Raw genomic sequence first — 17661 nt, 5'->3', positions numbered from 1 at the left:
AGTAAAGTACCAACTTTTAAATCTTTTCCAAACAGGTATTACAAGAATATTACAATGGTTTCTTATTGTCTGATCATAGAGAGACAAACTGTTCTGCTTCAGGCAGGGGCCGGCATACGCTGAGTTAACTCAGGCAGATAACGGGGCTGGTTATCAGAGGAAGAATGCCAGAGTTTAATAAACAGAGTCAGTCAATTGTACAAGGGTTGTGTAAGCAGGCCAAGGTCAGTTATCCAAGAAGCCTCCCACCTACCAAGCAGCAGCAGGTCAGCCTCTAACCTACCAAGCAGCAGCAGGTCAGTGCCTAAGTGAACATAGGTTGCCAAGTCCAGAATGGGAAATTCCTGGAGATCTTGGGGGTGGGGAGGGTGGGGTTTGGAAAGGGGAGGGGCCTCAGAATGGTATAATACCATCTTCCAAAGTAGCCATTTTCTCCAGGAGAACTAATCTCTGTCACCTGGGGATCAATTGTAATTCCAGGAGATCTCCAGCCGCCACTGAAGGCTGGCAACCCTATGTTGAAGCCACACTGAAGGGATCCTTCTATATGTTTTGAGCCCCAACGCCATGCCTGCAACAGCTGCCTCACGTCTCCTCTAGTGATGTTTCCCCTTCCTCTGCAACTGATTGCTGGCGCTGAGCTCTAAGGCGCAGTGACCTGCATTGGGACTGTAACTCCCCTCTACACTGTGCTGATGTTGCTCTTGCGGACCTGGGAATCCTGGAGGAGATGGAGCAGCTGACCGCCCCTAAACTGTCAGCTCCGGACAGGGGGGCGGAACATGCTCCTCATGGCCTCCTAACTGTGATTCCTTGTCTGATGGCTCAGCTGCAGATGGCTGGGGGCCAACAGGCATGGAATCCAGCTGTTCTTCATCAGAGGAGTCAGAGCTGTCTCCAGGGCCTGGCTGCTCCATGACACCAATTACTCCTTTCCCCGCTGAACACTTCAACAGAGAGCAATGAGAAACCTACTCAGGGCTGCCAGGATTCCTACTATAGCACGAGACCTCCTGGTTGTAGTTCTTAGCCCCTGCTGCTGTTTGGTAGGTCAGAGGGGGGGAAATAGCCAAAATTGCCATTCCATCAACAGTGTGATGTCATTTCTGGGGCAAACAGGTAAGTGAGGTCATACCATTGATGTGACACCCTAGCTTTCACCACATAGTTTGACCATAATGTTTCTGGTAAACAATACAGCATTGTTTTGTTCCACTCCGCTGTCCAATGAGATCTGTTGATTTTATTGTTTTATGATTTTAACTGCTATTTGTTGTATTTTAAACTCTGGTTTTACGATGTCGTGACCCACCCTGAGCCCGCTTGTGGGGACAGCGGGATATAAATCCAACAAACAAACAAACAAACAAAGTTTCATGTCAGTGGTGTGACATCACTTCTGGGTCTGCCTTTGACCCCCATTTTGGCCAGCTAGATGCGGGGGAGGGCAGCACACCTGATGGTCAGGAGCTCCAATCTGGTCCACCCCACTGCCTGTTTAAAAAGGGAAGGGGCTGGAGGCAGGCTGGGCAGGGCACGTCAGTGAGACTTGTGTTGTCTCTCTGCTAATGATCATCCCAACTTCCTTTAAGTTAACACTCCAGGAAACTGGGCCAGCTTCCTCATGCTATGGGTATTACCAAGATGCCAAACTTCTAAATAGCCAACTCAGTCTTCAGTAGAATAAACAGTATGGAAATACTGATTTCAACATTTTTTTTAAATATCAAGTTTGGACATTTAATCAGTTTTATTGTAACTCACACAAAAATTTGTTGGCAGTTGCTTAATGAAAAGAAAGAAGATTATGCTGCCTCAAGAAAAATATATTCTTCAAGAAGTTTGTGTTCTCCATTCAAAATAAAAAGAACGGAACAAATATTCTCCCTTATTAAAGCAAGATTTAATTAATGTATCAAAATGGAAGCAATGCACACAGGGCTTTTTCTCCTTCTTGTCAGCGGCTCTTGAGCCTGGAACCCCGGAGCGGCTAGATTCCGTGCAGCTGCCAGTCGAACACTGAGGTACAGTGCTGATTTAGCGTTACCCTTTGTTACTTTTTAGAAATACTCCTTATATAATGATTGTATATACATCTTTATTCTGTTTGTGTATGTTTTATTCTGATGGTCTTTAACTTTAAAATAAACTCTGTCTTTCAGCACAGGGCTTTCCAACTCCTCCCTCAACTCTATAATCCCTTTAAAAACGAATAAAGGAACAAACAAAAATCCACATGCATTTACTGGTATCTAGAATCTCATCAAATGCTATTTTGGGCCACACTATACTTTTCCTTGATCCTTCTACATAGCCTCTTACTGACGTCAATGGAAGCAACATGTGCTGATCTGGGACACGATAGGAACCCTCTCAGATTTGGAGTTTTCCATGTGGAAAACAGGGAACATACGCTGGGTGACAAACTGCCAAGCAGGCAATGGTTAGAGTTTATCAAGTTTTAAACAAAATCTAAGACCATTTAAGGAGATGGATACAACTATGTGCCAATTTTTTATGAACAAAACTATCAGTACTCAAGCAAACAAACAATCTATGTACTTGGTAGTAATACTGGGACAATTGTTCAAGTGGTGTATCATAGTTACCAACCTCCAGTTGGGGCCTGGATTTCTCCCAGAATTACAAATGATCTCCAGACTACAGAGATCAGTTCCCCTGGAACAAAATGGCAGCTTTGGAGGGTAGACTCTATAGTATACCACAGAGTCTAGGAGAAAGTCAGATGCATCTGATGAAGAGAGCTGTGGTTCTCAAAAGCTTATGCTACAATAAAGTTGGTTAGTCTTAAAGGTGCTAATGGACTCTATTATTTTGCTACTACAGACTAACATGGCTAACTCCTCTGGATCTAAATCAATAAAATAGTTTAATTAAACGAATACCATTTCTGCATATAGAAGGGTTCAATGCTCAGTTAAAGGGTTCCAGAGAGCAGGGCTCTCCAAGTAAGATATTATGGATATCCAATGTGGGATATATTACGGGTAACTGTTCTAGGAACCCAGATCCAGATCCCTGGAAAAATCCGAGTTAATCCAGGTTTATCCAGGAAATGTTGCTTCAGTTTGTTTCTGTTGGGCTTTCGTGTGTTGAGCTTGCATTTGGCAGCGCCAGCGTGCCTTGGCCATGGCAGCCTTGCCCCAGTGTGTCTCTGCAATGGGAGTCAGCTTTGACTATTTTCCCCATAGGAAACAATGGAGAGTGGCTGGGGACACTTTGTTCAGGGGCCCATATAACTGGACCCCGGAATCCAATCTTCCTGAAACTTGAGAGGTCTTTATAAGACAGTCAGGAGTAGGTTCCTTGCCAATTTGGTGGACTTTGCTTGAAAAATGACACACACTCCAGATAGCCCCCAGATATGCTTCCCCATAGAATATAATGGGCTGAATAAATCAGAGATTCTCTAATACTTGCAAGACAGATTAGAGAATATGACCCAGATTTTTTTTCACTTCCCTGAAACCCAGATCCTGATTTCCTGGATTTTTTTGGGGTGCACACTCCTACTTGTTGATATACTGTGATGATGAGATTGAAATTGAGGGCTCCTCACCTATTTATTTTTTGGGAAATGCTGATGCTTGCCTCTCCAGAGGCCTGTGCTTGAAGTAGCTCACAAAGTAAAAACATTCTGTCGGAGATGGAGGAAGCTGTAGCCCCATGGGTTCTTCCTATACTACTACAATGTATGGAAACCAAGAATCATGTGCATGAGGCCAATTGACCAGGTTCTTCCTGTTTCTTCTTTCCTACTAAGTGATAAATACATGCAAAAGACTGATGTGACTGACTACACTCACACAGCATTGAGGTTCTCAGTGTTACCACAGTGCCCTTGGAAGCAGATCCAACATTACCACTATAATATAAAGAGAGGCTTCATCCATGCAGCACAACCGATTGCTCTTGTTCTAGCATGATGTTGCAGCGATCCCACTGGTGCAAGATATTTTGTACTATTAGCAATATCCATATTGCTAGATATAAATACTGACTTGCTAGTCTCTGTAAATTTTGGAAAGCTATTGCAAGCTAAATTAAGTAAAACATCACTCTTCGTTGGCTACTTTCATCATCCTTAGCTTCTTTTCCCTAAACACAGGACCAGTAATGAAATTAATGTAGATGTCTGCAAGCAGCAGAACTGGATAGAAATGGAAATGGAAACAGATGACTGTCAAAAATGAAAAGAAAGACAAGTAGTATTAATTAAGAGGACACAGTCTTCTTATCTAAATGATTGTTTAAAATGCGTTTTTTTAAAAAAAATCTACCCAGTGATTATCTCAATTACTTTTCTGAAAACATGTTTATCAAAACATATTTACCTCAGGAAAGATAAGTTTGCAGATGCTCTCAGCTAAAGTGTGCAGATACACTTTGCTCCTGCTGGTTTTCCTTTGTGGAAGGTTCCCATGAGTATCTTTTTCTCTGCAGATTGGCAAAACAGCCTTGGAGCTGTTTGGCACTTCTGTACTGTCTTCTTCATGCTCATCTGAAATGCCACTTTGGGCCAGCAAAGAGAAAGGACACTCTCCAGTGATCTTCAGGTCTTTCAGTTTAGTACAAAACATCCTGGACAAGTCCTTTTGCACTGAAGTCGTGCACTCTACTGTGTGTTGAACATGTCTGTTATGCTAACCAAAAGCAGATAGCAGCTACCGACAGCAGTTGGTGTGGCAAGATTATCTGTAGTAGCAAAACCAAATTCAGGAACAACTGCAGTTTTATGCCCCTGCAATAGAAGGCAGAAAAGAGAAAATTGAAAGAAAACAGAAAGCACTGTACTCCATGCTTGTTTAATTTAGTTTAACTCTGTGTTTATTACAGTTCAAGTAAGTAAGCTTCCTTAATCCGTTAGGCTGTGATCCTCTGGAGCACACACAACTTCACAGCTGATCTGCTGATCAAAGATTCTACGAGCTGTTTCAGATATACACAGTAGCACAGCAGAAAAAAAGTCATCTTTTAAAGTTATATAGATGCTAACACTGTAATGCACTAATTTTCAAAGATAACTCAACAAAAGCACACCTGCATCAGTTTTATGTTTCAGGATGAGAACAAATTAAGAACTATCCTCATTAAAGTATTACTACAAGACATAAAACACAAGGTCCTATTGAATTCAGTGGGGCTTATATCCAAGCAAATATGCATAGACCTGCAGGCTTGGGTTTTTTAAATAATTGGCCCTTTCTTTGAGGGTGACCATGGTATTCTTCTATAGAGGCTGGCTGGGGGCACCACGGTTTGGTGGTTCCACTCTTACTTGACAGAACAATTCCAGGAGATGGTGCTTGGGGAGTGCTGCTCAGCCCTGTCTGTCAGGGATCTCTCTTATCTTTATCATTATCTTATTTAACATCTACATGAAATTGCTAGGAAAGATCATCTAGGGGGTTGGAATGTGGTGCCACTAATATGTAGATGACACCCAACTCTGTTTCTCCTGAACAGCCAAACCAGGTGGGACTTTGGAAGTCCTGAACAGATGCCTAGAAAAGGTAATAGAATGGACAGGGGCCAATAAACTGAAGCTCAGACCAGACAACACTGAGGTACTATTGGCCAATGATAAAGCTGCTTGAGGATTGTCTTGGAGAAGGGTGAAACTTCAAGGCACTATGGTGCTGCTGACCCTGACCTTTGGTTGGAGGCTCAAGTCTCTGTCATGGCACATAGCAGCTTTTGTCAGCTTTGGCTGATATGAGAGCTATGGCTCTTCCTTGAAAAACCATGATCTGACCACAGTGATCCATGCTTTAATTACATCCAGGTTAGATTACTGGAATGCACGTGTGATGGAATGCTCTTTAAAGAAGGTTTCCTAAGTGCAGCAATCAGAGAGCTGGAAGGGAAACAATTAACAATTGCCTGGAATGAGAGCTTGATTGACAGGCTGCTCCCTCCTCTCTGATTGGCCAGTGAGAACCAGTAGTCAGGCTGAGAGTTGATTGCTGACAGAGTTTTGTTTTGAGGGAGAGTATGTGAGAGTCTGACAGGGAAGGTCTGACAGGTTCCCCTCTAGAGTGAGGGAAAAGGAATCTTTTGCCTTAACTGTAACATCATTATCCTGAGGAAGAATTCTAGTTAAGAATTCCAAGTATAAGAGTCAGCACAAGCTGAAGCCTGTTTACATAGGTATGAGAGAACTGAGCATGTGTTGGCAAGAGGGACAGGGTAGTGGGTTGAGACCCCCTGTTAAGACAACAGAAGAATAGCTATATCTTCTTAGGAGAAGAAGATTAATTCCTGCCCAGCGTCTAAAAGGGGTTTGGCTCTGAGGAGGATCCTGGGTCTGTTGTGAAGGGAAACCCGTTTTAAACTAACTCCAGGAAACTTGATTTGTGAAAGGGAACTCTGTAAAGAAACAGTGTTGCTGCTAACTAAAGAATTAAGTAAAACACCTCTCACTGTTAAAAACCACGAACATAAAAAACTAAGTTTCAATGAAACTATTTTGCCTGTTTCTCAAAGTGTATTTTGTAATATCAAACAAGTTTTACTTCAGCACTTTCATTCCCTGACTATATTTATTCTTGTTTAATAAAGTTATTTCTTTTAAACATTATATAGTTCCCAGTGCCATTTCAAACAACATAAAGGAAGTGGGATCCTGCTTTTCCCTCATCAAGTTTGTCTTTTTGGTACTGTGTTTTTGGCTGGGCTAAAAAGCCAAAATTATAAGTACTTACGACAAACAGACTTTCAAACCACAAATAGAGACATGCTATTTGGGACTGCTCAATCAAAGGAGGCAAACTTGAATTTTGGCGGGAAAATCTGCCTCATAGTGGCGGAGTGAAGGGGGGTCTGTCATAACACTCTGTGGGGCTGCTCTGAAAACTTTTTAGATGCTTCAAAATGTAGCAGCAAGCTTATTGTTTGTGGCTGAATAGAGACTGTATCGTGCCCATGTTGAAAGAACTACACTGGATGCCCATCTGTTTCCAGAAACAATTCAGTGCTTGTTTTTACCTATAAAAGCCTAAACACTTTGGGGCTGGGGTATCTTAAAGTCCACCTTCGATACTGTCCAGCCCACCACTTGAGAACTTCTTCTCAAGCCCTGTGCTTTTGTCTGTAGAGTTAAAGTGGGTGGCCACTGGAGACAGGGTTTTTATGATGGTGGCACCTCACCTTTGAAATGCCCTCACCTTTCAGGTTCATCTGCTACCTATTTCATACTCTCATTTAGGTACCAGGCCAAAGCATTTGGCTTTAGTTAGGTTTTTAACTAATGCGTTCCATCACTTTTTGCTGTTTTATGTGAGGACAGGTTTATTAACATTGTTTTAAACAGCTCTGTTTCATTTGATTTTATTAAATGTTCTTATTGGTGCTTTTTTATACATTTTGTTTTATTGGTCTAATTTTTTTTTTTTTTATCTAATGCTGTGAGCTGCCTCAACCAGATCTGGACAGGTGACATACAAATCTTGTAAATAAATAAGTAAAACTGGTTTAAGAAAATTCAAGAAATATGAGATATGGACATATTACTTTATTCTCTCACCTCTTCAGCTGAACAGATCTAACTGTAAGAGAAATACCCTGGAAGTTAGTTGGAGAGATTTTAATTCCCATGAAGTCATTGGTACAACACTAATTGACTTTCACAGACTGTGAAGGGATTTCCATTTGAGCTTCTCAGAAATTATAATGCATTTGTGAGTGACAGTGTGCAATTCTCACAGGGGCCGTGCCAATCAATGTGCTGATTACTGCCTGTCAGAAAGGACTCAGAGGATCCTCAGAGCTGACATAAGCACAATAGTGCAAAACCAGAAGCAGTAGCACTGCATTGCATGCTAATACAAGGTGCCTATTCCTCTCTTGCTTACTCAGGGAGTAGTACGCAGGAGGATATTTGTTTATTAGCTGAGATTAAAGAGCACTACTTGTAGGTCATAAAATGTTTTGGAAAACTTTCCCAAAAAAAATAGTTCTTGTTTTCAGCAATATAACTAAAGTTTAATCTTCTAGATTCTATAAAATATCATATAAAATTAACTTCCTAGTTTCTTACGGTTGTTTATATTCTGAAACAAATGTGTTGCATGCAGGCTAAGTAAGCACTAGCAGGTGGTGGCTTAGTGTCCCCTTTCTATGGTCACCTTGCAATCAGCTTCACTACATCAAACTTTGCATGAAACAGACACATTGCCCAGGACTGAAACAGTGATTTAAATACTTTTAGTACAATATGAAGGCTCCAAGAATGAACTATTACATGACCTTTCAAACAATGGTTTGTTTTAAATATGATTCATTTGGAAAACTGGGATCCATGATCGATAAATCCTGGCTGCAGAGCTTTTGTGCTCTTTCAGTTGCCTGACTGTGATGTCCCACTGAGGGAAACAATTTCCTATTATTTGGTGGTACGGCACAGTCATAATTTCATGTCCCCTTTTTCTTACCATCTTTTCTTTACACAAATCAAAGACATCCTGATTAAACCAGGGCCGTTTCCAGATGGCTTACCTGGCTCCGGAACGTTGTGCCATCTTGCGGGGAAAACACGAAATATCGCGTTTTCTCACGCGAGTTTTGCGCAACGTCATGCGACATCGCACAAAACTCGCGCGAGAAAACGCGATATTTCGCGTTTTCCCCGCAAGATGGTGCAACGTTCCGGAGTCAGGTAAGCCGTCTGGAAACGGCCCAGGTGCACACACAACATACACATTCTCCCCCCCCCCCGCCCATTTCCTCTTGATCTTGGTATTCTTATTCTACTTCTTCTGCCTTTGGAGTTCACTTTGCACACTGATAGCAGCAAGGCAGGTCTGGAGGTCAACACCCTTCTCCCATATGAACCCTACCAGGTGCAGGGGGGCCTGCAGAAGCAGCATCTCTACAGGTGGTGGCACAGACGCCAGAAAGAGAGAAGAGTGCACTCTCCACATTTGCCCTGGTATGAGCCGACACAGCCTGCCCTGCATTCCAACAGCAGCTGGGGGGGGGGGCCTCCCAGGCCTGCCCCACATTAATGCTGCTTTGGGTGGTGTGACCCCAGTTAAGGTTCTTTTAATTGCTGTATGCAAAAATGGAACATGTCAGCATTCCTGCATTCTTCCTGAATAGGAAGAAAAAGTCACAGGCAAGGAGAACAGTTAGGCGGTAAAAGCAAAGTGGTTTTAATTCTAAGCTGCTGTTGTCAGGCATCCCTGTAACTGAGGCATGCATGAAGCACTGGTGGGAAGTAAGTCAGGATTAAGCCCTGTGTTCCTGGGGAACCACAATCAAAGCTAATTCTGATGACTGTACCAACTTTACAGCCTGCCTTTCGATGCTGCTTTGACAGACCCTAACCAACCATAGTTTGTATAAAAACACCCCCTCAAAAGCCGTGCAATAATACATTTTATTAGGATCAGCCAAAATGACAAAAAATGTGCTAATATAATGGCCCACATTCAATCACTTAACTATGGTTAACTTAATTAAAACATGGTTTCCTGTTATGTCTGACTAACCCAGTGAGAGGATACACATTGCACAGTTCTTGAACAGTTGTATTCACAAGACTTTTCTGTGCTTTTCAGTAATCACTTACAAGTGGAATGGAATCAGTGGTCTCACTCAACAGATGATACAATGCCCACTCCCAATATTCTACTTTTATTTTTACTTAGAAGTAGGTTCCATTCATCGAATGTCCTGCTTCTCTACCATTGTTCCTTTAAATGTTTGACTTTCCAGCTAAATATTCTTTCCAGTTCTCACTTAATTACCTCTTTTCACGAATAGTACCAATTCATATTACTGTTTTCTTTTTCATGACTGTAACTTCATGACTGACCAATCAGAATGATTTTAAAAATAGAGAGCAATTGCTTTTGCTGCAAAGGAAAAAGGAACATTAAAGATCCATTCAGGAATGCCAGAGTAAGCGAACCAGGAGAGAACAGGAATTCAGCATGGAGCAGCTGAAACTGCTCTGACACAGGGGGGATTTAAAAGGACAGTAACCCTGAGAAGTCTAAATAGTGAGATGGGTGGAACTGCAAATACATTTTAACCAAAAGAAATTTGCCACTGAATCACAACTGGTTAAAAAAAGCGAAAGAAAAACACAACGCAGAAAACGCTGCAATGCATCAGACTGACAACGTTATCTGCATTCTCTGTGAAATCTGAGTGAACAATTTGTGTTTATTCAAAACTAAACAGACAGCAATGAAGCAATCTAAGACAGCCCCGCTTCATTTCACAGGACATTTCATATACACATTTCCTAAGATATGAAAGAAGTTTCAGACATAAAAACATTTATGTAAGGCATAGTAAAAAACATACAGTCATTCATACATGTACAGTACCCTTCAGTAAAAGTATGTTTTAGAGATGGCACAGTCTGAATATTTAAATAGTTGGGATTTTTTAAACATAAGAAGTCAGTTATTGTATCATAATTTTTCATATCTGATTCCAATATTAATACAGCAAAACACAGATAAACTTCTTAGTGGGGAAATCATTCCTATTTGGGATGTATTTAAGAAAAAAACGCAAACAAGGCACTCAATAAACACAAACTGACAAGTACTTACATTATATAAACAAGCTTGCCTAACTTTACAAACCAGTACAGGATAGAATGTTATTCTATGTGATCTCATTATCACATTCTAGACAGAGTGGGAAATCTGACCTTGATGGCCCAAGGCTAACCTGATCTTGTCAGGTCTCAGAAGCTAAGCAGGGTTGGTCTTGGTTAGCACATGAACGGGAAACCACCAAGGAAGTCCAGGGTTGTTATTCAGAGGCAAGCATTAATAAGCACCTCTGTTTGTCTCTTGCCTGGAAATCCCCATTGGGTTGTCATAAGTTGGCTGCGACTTGATGGCACTTTCCATCACTATCACCAGACAGAATGGGAGTTGGGGGAAGGAAAGGGAAAATTAGATACTATTTATAAGTTAAACAAAGATCAAATTTCAAGAAATGAAAGCAAAATATGTATCCAGTACACCTATGTTATATCAATTTACATTTCACTTAAAAATATTTTTTTACCTAATTCTCAACTTACCAACAAGTTAACTAAAGGAAACAACCCATAAAGAATAAAAGAAAATGGTCCTTAATTTAGAACACAAGGTAACAATCACAGGGCTGAATCCAACCTGTTTTTCCACTAGTGAAAAGGGGAGAAGGGGGTTTGGCTACCAAAAATACTATGCTGGAGACCATAGGACCTGAATGGGCAAAAGCCATGAAGGACAAGGGGTGTAGTAAAAAAGGGAATTGGCTGGGACTTAGCAAAAAAAAGCTGGCTATATACAACCCATAGAACTCTAAAAGTATATTGTTCTCTCTCACACCATGCCTACTTTCTCTTCCTGCTTCCTTTTCTCCTTCCCACCCGCCTTTTTTGTCTCCCTGCTTTCACCTTTCCTCCCCCCACCCCCAGCAGCCTCTCCTCTATGGCCTAGTTGCATGGTGGAGAACCTATAAGGACTCGGGTGAGGCCCTTCACTTGTCCCTGTATCCCCTTCCTCTATCCCTCCTCCTAGTAGCCCCCATATGCTTACCTTACCCTACATTCTTCTCTCCAGGGGCAGCGCCAGGGTTTCTGGCGCCCATGGCTGCCTCTACGTGTGTACGCACGGAGCATGCGTGCGCCCCCCGGACTGCGTGATGATGACACTGCGTGTGATGTCATCACGCAGTAAGCCGGCCTCATTGGCTGGCGGGTGGCTGGGACAGTGCACGGAGGCTGCCCGCGCTCCCAGTCGGGCGCGGTGGGTGGCTGGGAAGGTTTCGCATGCTGCCCCGGACGCCTGCCGCGCCTGGCCCGTGACTGCTGCGCCCGGCCACGGGCGTGTGTTGGTGTTGGCAGCTGGCAGGCTGCAGCAGCTGCGGGCCAGGCACGCCAGCTCTGCGGCGCGCCCCCCCCGCCCCCCTTCAGTGCCTCAGCGCTTAAGGCAGGGGCCAGACCTGCCTCAATGAGTGTGCCAGCCCTGCTTCTCTCCTTCGAACTCATTGTGCAACTTACTTTTTATCTGTCCCATCTTCATCTATATTTACTAATTTACTAATTTATACCACCTCTGCCAACAGTGAGGACTCAAAGCAGCTTACATTATGCTTCTTGCCTCCAATTATCCTCAGAACAACCCAGAGAGGTAGGTTAGGCTGAGAATGTGTGACTAGATCAAAGTCATCCAGTGAGATTCCACAGCAGAGTGGTGATTTGAACCTGGGACTCCCAGATCCTACACTGAAACTCTGACCACTACATTACACTGGTTTTAGGAGGGGCTACTGTCACACAGTAGCAAATAACAGCAACAAAAACAACAACATTCAATTTCTATACCATCCTTCAGGATAACTTAACACCTACTCAGAGCGGTTTACAAAGTGTGTTATTATGACAATCATAATTGCGGTTTACAAAGTGTGTTATTATGACAATCACCGTGTGAGGTGGTGGGACTGAGAGAGTGTTTGGAAGAGCTGTGACTGACCCAGATCACCCAGCTGGCTTCAAGTGGAGGAGTGGGGAATGCAACCCGGCTCTCCAGATTAGAGTCCTGCCACTCTTAATCACTATATCAAACTGGCAAGCAGCTTGGCCTGGTGAGTCATGAAAGTCATGTGGTATCAAGTCATGTGGTGATCTTGGCCCCAATGAGTCCTCCTCCTTCAAATGCCAAAACAGTCCTGGAAAGGGCCCTGCCCTCTCCCTCTGTCTTTTCTTGACAGAAACCAAGCCTGGAATACTAACCTGTTACATGGCTGCCTAGCAACAGCCACTGAGGGCATCTGGTTAAAGTTACAGGAGTTCCTTTGATCGTTTTGAAGTTTTTTTAACCCCCAATTTAATTGTTTTAGATTTCAGATTTTTCTGCAAATCTGGAGCATTTTTCAGGTGTGAAGGAAGATCTGTCTTGTCCACTCAAGGCTCCAATCTCCAGATTTAAGTATCCACAGATCAGGGCCACTTTGCTATTAGTATATAAGATTCCTGTAACAATGAGGCATAATCATATGAGTTGAATATATCTAAGCAACAAATATTACTAAAATAGTATAGGAGAAAGGTTTTCTAGCATGCCTTTGTGAAAAATGTTAGGTGGACTCTTCAGCAATTAAAATTAATGGAAGATGAGCTATGGACTTCACCTAGATATGGCTCATTCTCTAATCACATGGTAAAACGTAGGAACCTTGGGGGAAATTGCTATGCTGTTCCCATAGGGGTTTTGCTTTCTATTCACTTTCTGAAGGAAAAGTTTTGGCAACTGAAACCAGCAACCCTTAATTCAGGAAGGAAGCATATAAAAATGGTGACAAGACATGGCAGAGAACCTGCCGGTTTTGATTACTGTTTCTAAAGCTGCCTTTAATACCTTATTAATTGTTTACTGCTTAGAGGGCCCTCCCTAATTGTGCAGAAACAAATTTAAAACAAATTATGCTTAGGTTTTTTTTTTTTCAAAAAATGATATAAATTAAGCATGTTCTAGGTAAACTTATTAAGCTATATAGTAGGAAGAAAATTATTTCCAGAAAACTGGGGTAATATTATTATAACTGTCTGGGGATTATTATTTGGAGACAAGTTCTGAAGAAGTATGAGAAGACCAGAAAATTTTATAAATCTAGTTTTTGCAAAGACTGCATCATACAGGAAGCACTGCCAATGTACGTTGGAAGTGACAATATAGAAAAAATAGGCAGTTGATTCTGGAGTCGTTGTGCTAGAAGGAGCTCTCCCACCTACACAATTGTTTTTGTATCTTATATATGCCTTAACTTGTTTTATTTTTATATATGCTTCTTTGGGTAATCTCAGAAGATGCCCCCGGCCCCGAACTCACCTGGGCCGGTGTTTGCGGGCTCGCACGGCCGGGGAAAGAAAGCAGGAGCGGCTCCTTGCCGGCCCTGAGAAGACGCGCGTCCCAGCGCTGTGCTGGGAGGCGCGGTTTGAATCTCCCTGCCGCCCAATTAAGAGAGCTGGCTGGGAGCTTGTAGGGTGGGAGCCGTTGCCCGACCTGAGTGGACATGTTTTCACTCAGGTCCTCCCACAAGCTGTAAAAGGCAGGGCCGGCCGAGGCTTCTTCAGTCAGCTCCTGAAGTAAAATAAGATCAAGATGGGTACCCGAGTTAGTCTGTCTGTAGCAGTGAAAAAGAGCAAGAGTCCAGTAGCGCCTATAGGACCAACAAAATTAGTGGTAGGGTATAAGCTTTCGTGAGCCACATCTCACTTCTTCAGATCTGAAGAAGTGAGCTGTGGCTCACGAAAGCTCATATCCTACCACTAATTTTGTTAGTCTTACAGGTGCTACTGGACTCTTATTCTTTTCCAGTAAAATAAAATGGATTATTTCCCAGGGCCACCAGCTACTCCCAAAGATTCTTGCTCTAACAGAAGCAAACTGTTCTTCATATCAGAAGCTACTGTTTGCATCTACTCCTCCCTCCCCTCTCCACCTATATGTCTGACCAGTTTCTTCTTGCCCTCCATGCATCTGACGAAGAGAACTGTGATTCTCGAAAGCTTATGCTACAATAAAGTTGGTTAGTCTTAAAGGTGCTACTGGACTCTTTTTGATTGTGCTCTAACAATGTAAGCCAGCAGAGGCCAAAACAAGTTCTGTGCCAAATATCCAGTGAATTTGTAAGAAGATATATCACAATGATCACATGTGGTAAAATACCACTGCTTTTACGTGCCATGCAGTTCTGGACACCTGAATCTGGGGGCACTCCACTTCACCAACTTTTTTCTCTGCAGAGTGATGCATCAACTGACAGCTTTGATAAATCTTTCTAAGGAAAACAAAGACATACTCCTGCTTGTACAGAACCCAGTCGCTCAGTCAGTATCAGAATGGAACAAAACATCTAGTAATGGAATGTCCAGTAGTACTGGTTTTTTATTACTTCTGGGTTTTAGACGTTCTCCTGGGCAGGAGCACAAATTGGAGATGAGAAGGAGGTGTAAGAGAAAGAGACGAAAAGAGGACTGGTATTCCCACATCGATAGAGCCTGTCTGAACATTGCTGTTTATTTTTTAGTTTGAGCCAGAACATACGGGAATTTAAAAACAGATCTATTTCTTTCTGAAATAAAACATCCAATTTTCCAAGAATGTTCTGGGGCAATGGAGAAGTCAGTTCTTAAAAAAAAAAATTACTACAAATTGTTTTAAGGCATTAGCCGCCCACCTCACAGAAGGCACAGAATTCCTAAACCCCATTTATAGCAGGGAATTAAACCCTATAAAGTTAGGAATGCATCAAACTGACAAAAGGAATGCATCAAACTGACAAAAGGAGCAGATTCCAAACAAACAATTACTAAAAGGCACTCCTTCTTGAGAGCCACTAAAGCCTCACAACAGAAAAAAAAATGTGTTATATCAAAATCCAAACTATGGTATTCTCCATTACTATGCATGAATGTGAAAGCTGGACAATGAAGAAAGCTGAGAGGAATAAAATTAATTCATTTGAAATGTGGTGCTGGAGGAGAGATTTGCAGATACCATGAACAGCCAAAAAGACAAATAAGTGGGTTCTAGGTCACATCATGCCTGAATTTTCCCTAGATGCCAAAATGACAAAACCAAGGCTATCGTACCCTGGTCATATCAAGAGAAGACAAAACTCATTGGAAAAGTCAATAATGCTAGGAAAGGTAGAAAGCAGTTGGAAAAGAGGAAGACACAGAATGAGATGGTCTGACACAAGCTACGTCCGCCAGTCTGCGAGATCTGAGTGGGACTGTTAATGATAGGACGTTTTGGAGGGCTTTCATTCATAGGGTTGCCGTAGGTCAGAGGCGACTTGATGGCACACAACACACATTATATCCTTAGTAGGGAAATAGAAGCTTTAGGAATAGGGCAATTTAGAGGAAACAATGCTCTCAGCATCAAGTTACAACCCACATTCAGCACCATACTGATATTGGAGATAAAATGCTGACAGTACCTACTGTGCACCAATGGAACCTGACTCTGTCCCTGAGCCAAAACGCCTCAGTGGATTATATCCTGAACAGGTCCTAAAGCACAGATGACATCACTTGAACCGTATTCCGCTGAAAAGGTAGCATCTGCACTACCTGAACCCTTCTGTACCTTGGCTCATGCTCACCATCCCAGACAGGGTATGTGGCAACAGCTCTTATAGAGGGGTAAGACCGCTAGGCTAAAAGCCACGGATCTATAAGGGAACAGGTTATATAATCTCCGGTGATCCAAATTATTCTCAACAGCATTTATCACCTCCTGTGATATCTCCCTTCTACTGACAGTTCAGCTCCCCTGGCTGAACTGTAATAACCCATAGGTGCCACCATGCCACAACTGGCCATGTAGCTCCAATCCTGTCATTTTGAAGGCAGTTTTGCGTCACTAGATGCAAGTATGTTAATATGCATCAGAACAGCAAAGCAGATTTATAGGGTCAATATAAACCTCTCTTCTGTCTAAATAACGGCTATATCCTTTTTATTTTTTAAAAAAATCAACATTCATTCCTAGTGCATGTTGCTTCTCAAACATGAAAAAGCTTCATTATCCCCCACACAGTTCACTGTCTTTCCTCATTTCTTTATTGCATGTAATTTGTTTTCCAATGGTTCCTTCATTAATCTAGTATTTTAATGTGTATTTTGTTAACACTTTCAAATGTAAGCAAAATACACTGACTTAAATATTCATTTAAGTGTTCCTAATGAATACTTAGATCAAAAATAGGATTGCCAATTTACAGGTGGGGGCTGGAGATCTCCTGGAATTACAATTGACCCCCAGAATACAGAGATCAGTCCACCTGGAGAAAATGGCTGCTTTGGAGGGTGGACTCTGTAGCATTATACCCTGCTGTGGTCCCAAATCCCACCACGCCAGGCTCCACCACCAAATCTCCAGGAATTTCCCAACCTGAATTTGGTAGCCTTAATCACTAATCTTCCCTTCCCTCTCTTCTTTCTGTCTGCATGCACATTGCTAAAGTAATCCCTTCAAATACTAGAGGCTTCAAATAGTACCTGTAGAAATAGAAAACCACTGTTGAAATCTTGCCTCACTTCCTCATCAACCTTTTTAAGGCTGACAATTAGATTATTTAGCATTATGAAATATTTTCAGGCTTGTGAAAAAAAGACTTACTAAACTGGTCAATACTGTATTTAATTGACTGATGCTAAAAGAAACATGCTTTTGCAACAACTTCTTTCTTTCCCAAAGGAAATAATAATATTAACTATATGAGTCTTCTCTAGTCAATTGAAGCCTTTGGCTTGGAAAGACATTATTAAATTACTATTTGTTTTGTCTAGGCCTCCAGGCAATCAATGTGTTTTTGATTCAGTGCACGAATTAACTCTTTTATAGCTGTTCTTTAAGTCCAAATGTCTGTTTATTGCATTCAAATTACAATCATTATTTTGTTTTTGAGTGATTCCTCTCTTTGAGAAGTCATGCATCAATCATGCATTGACTTGTATACCAGTTTAAGTTGTGTTCTTTTAGAAAAACATAAGTTATTTACAGGATTGACATAGTACTTGAAAAGTTCCCAAGAAGAACATCACATTTTATCAGGCATTAAATATGCACACATTAATATAAAAGCCAACCCACAGTGTCAGAATAAACA

At 41.9% G+C, this 17661-nt stretch overlaps 1 protein-coding gene across 3 annotated transcripts in view; it reads right to left on the bottom strand.

The window, feature by feature from the left end:
- GUCY1A1 (guanylate cyclase 1 soluble subunit alpha 1) overlaps nt 1-17661 on the bottom strand; it is a 47555-nt gene that overhangs the window by 18650 nt on the left and 11244 nt on the right. For all 3 annotated transcript variants that reach the window (XM_054990053.1, XM_054990055.1, XM_054990056.1), the window contains exon 2: nt 4356-4762. In XM_054990053.1, the coding sequence (XP_054846028.1) occupies nt 4356-4601 (246 nt within the window). In that variant the 5' untranslated portion in view covers nt 4602-4762. The remainder of the gene's footprint in view (nt 1-4355; nt 4763-17661) is intronic.

This window comes from Eublepharis macularius, chromosome 10 (assembly GCF_028583425.1).
Source record: "Eublepharis macularius isolate TG4126 chromosome 10, MPM_Emac_v1.0, whole genome shotgun sequence".
Lineage (NCBI taxonomy): Eukaryota > Metazoa > Chordata > Lepidosauria > Squamata > Eublepharidae > Eublepharis > Eublepharis macularius.
Note: the sequence above shows the minus strand (reverse complement) of the source record. Positions and strands in the feature narration are given on the sequence as shown.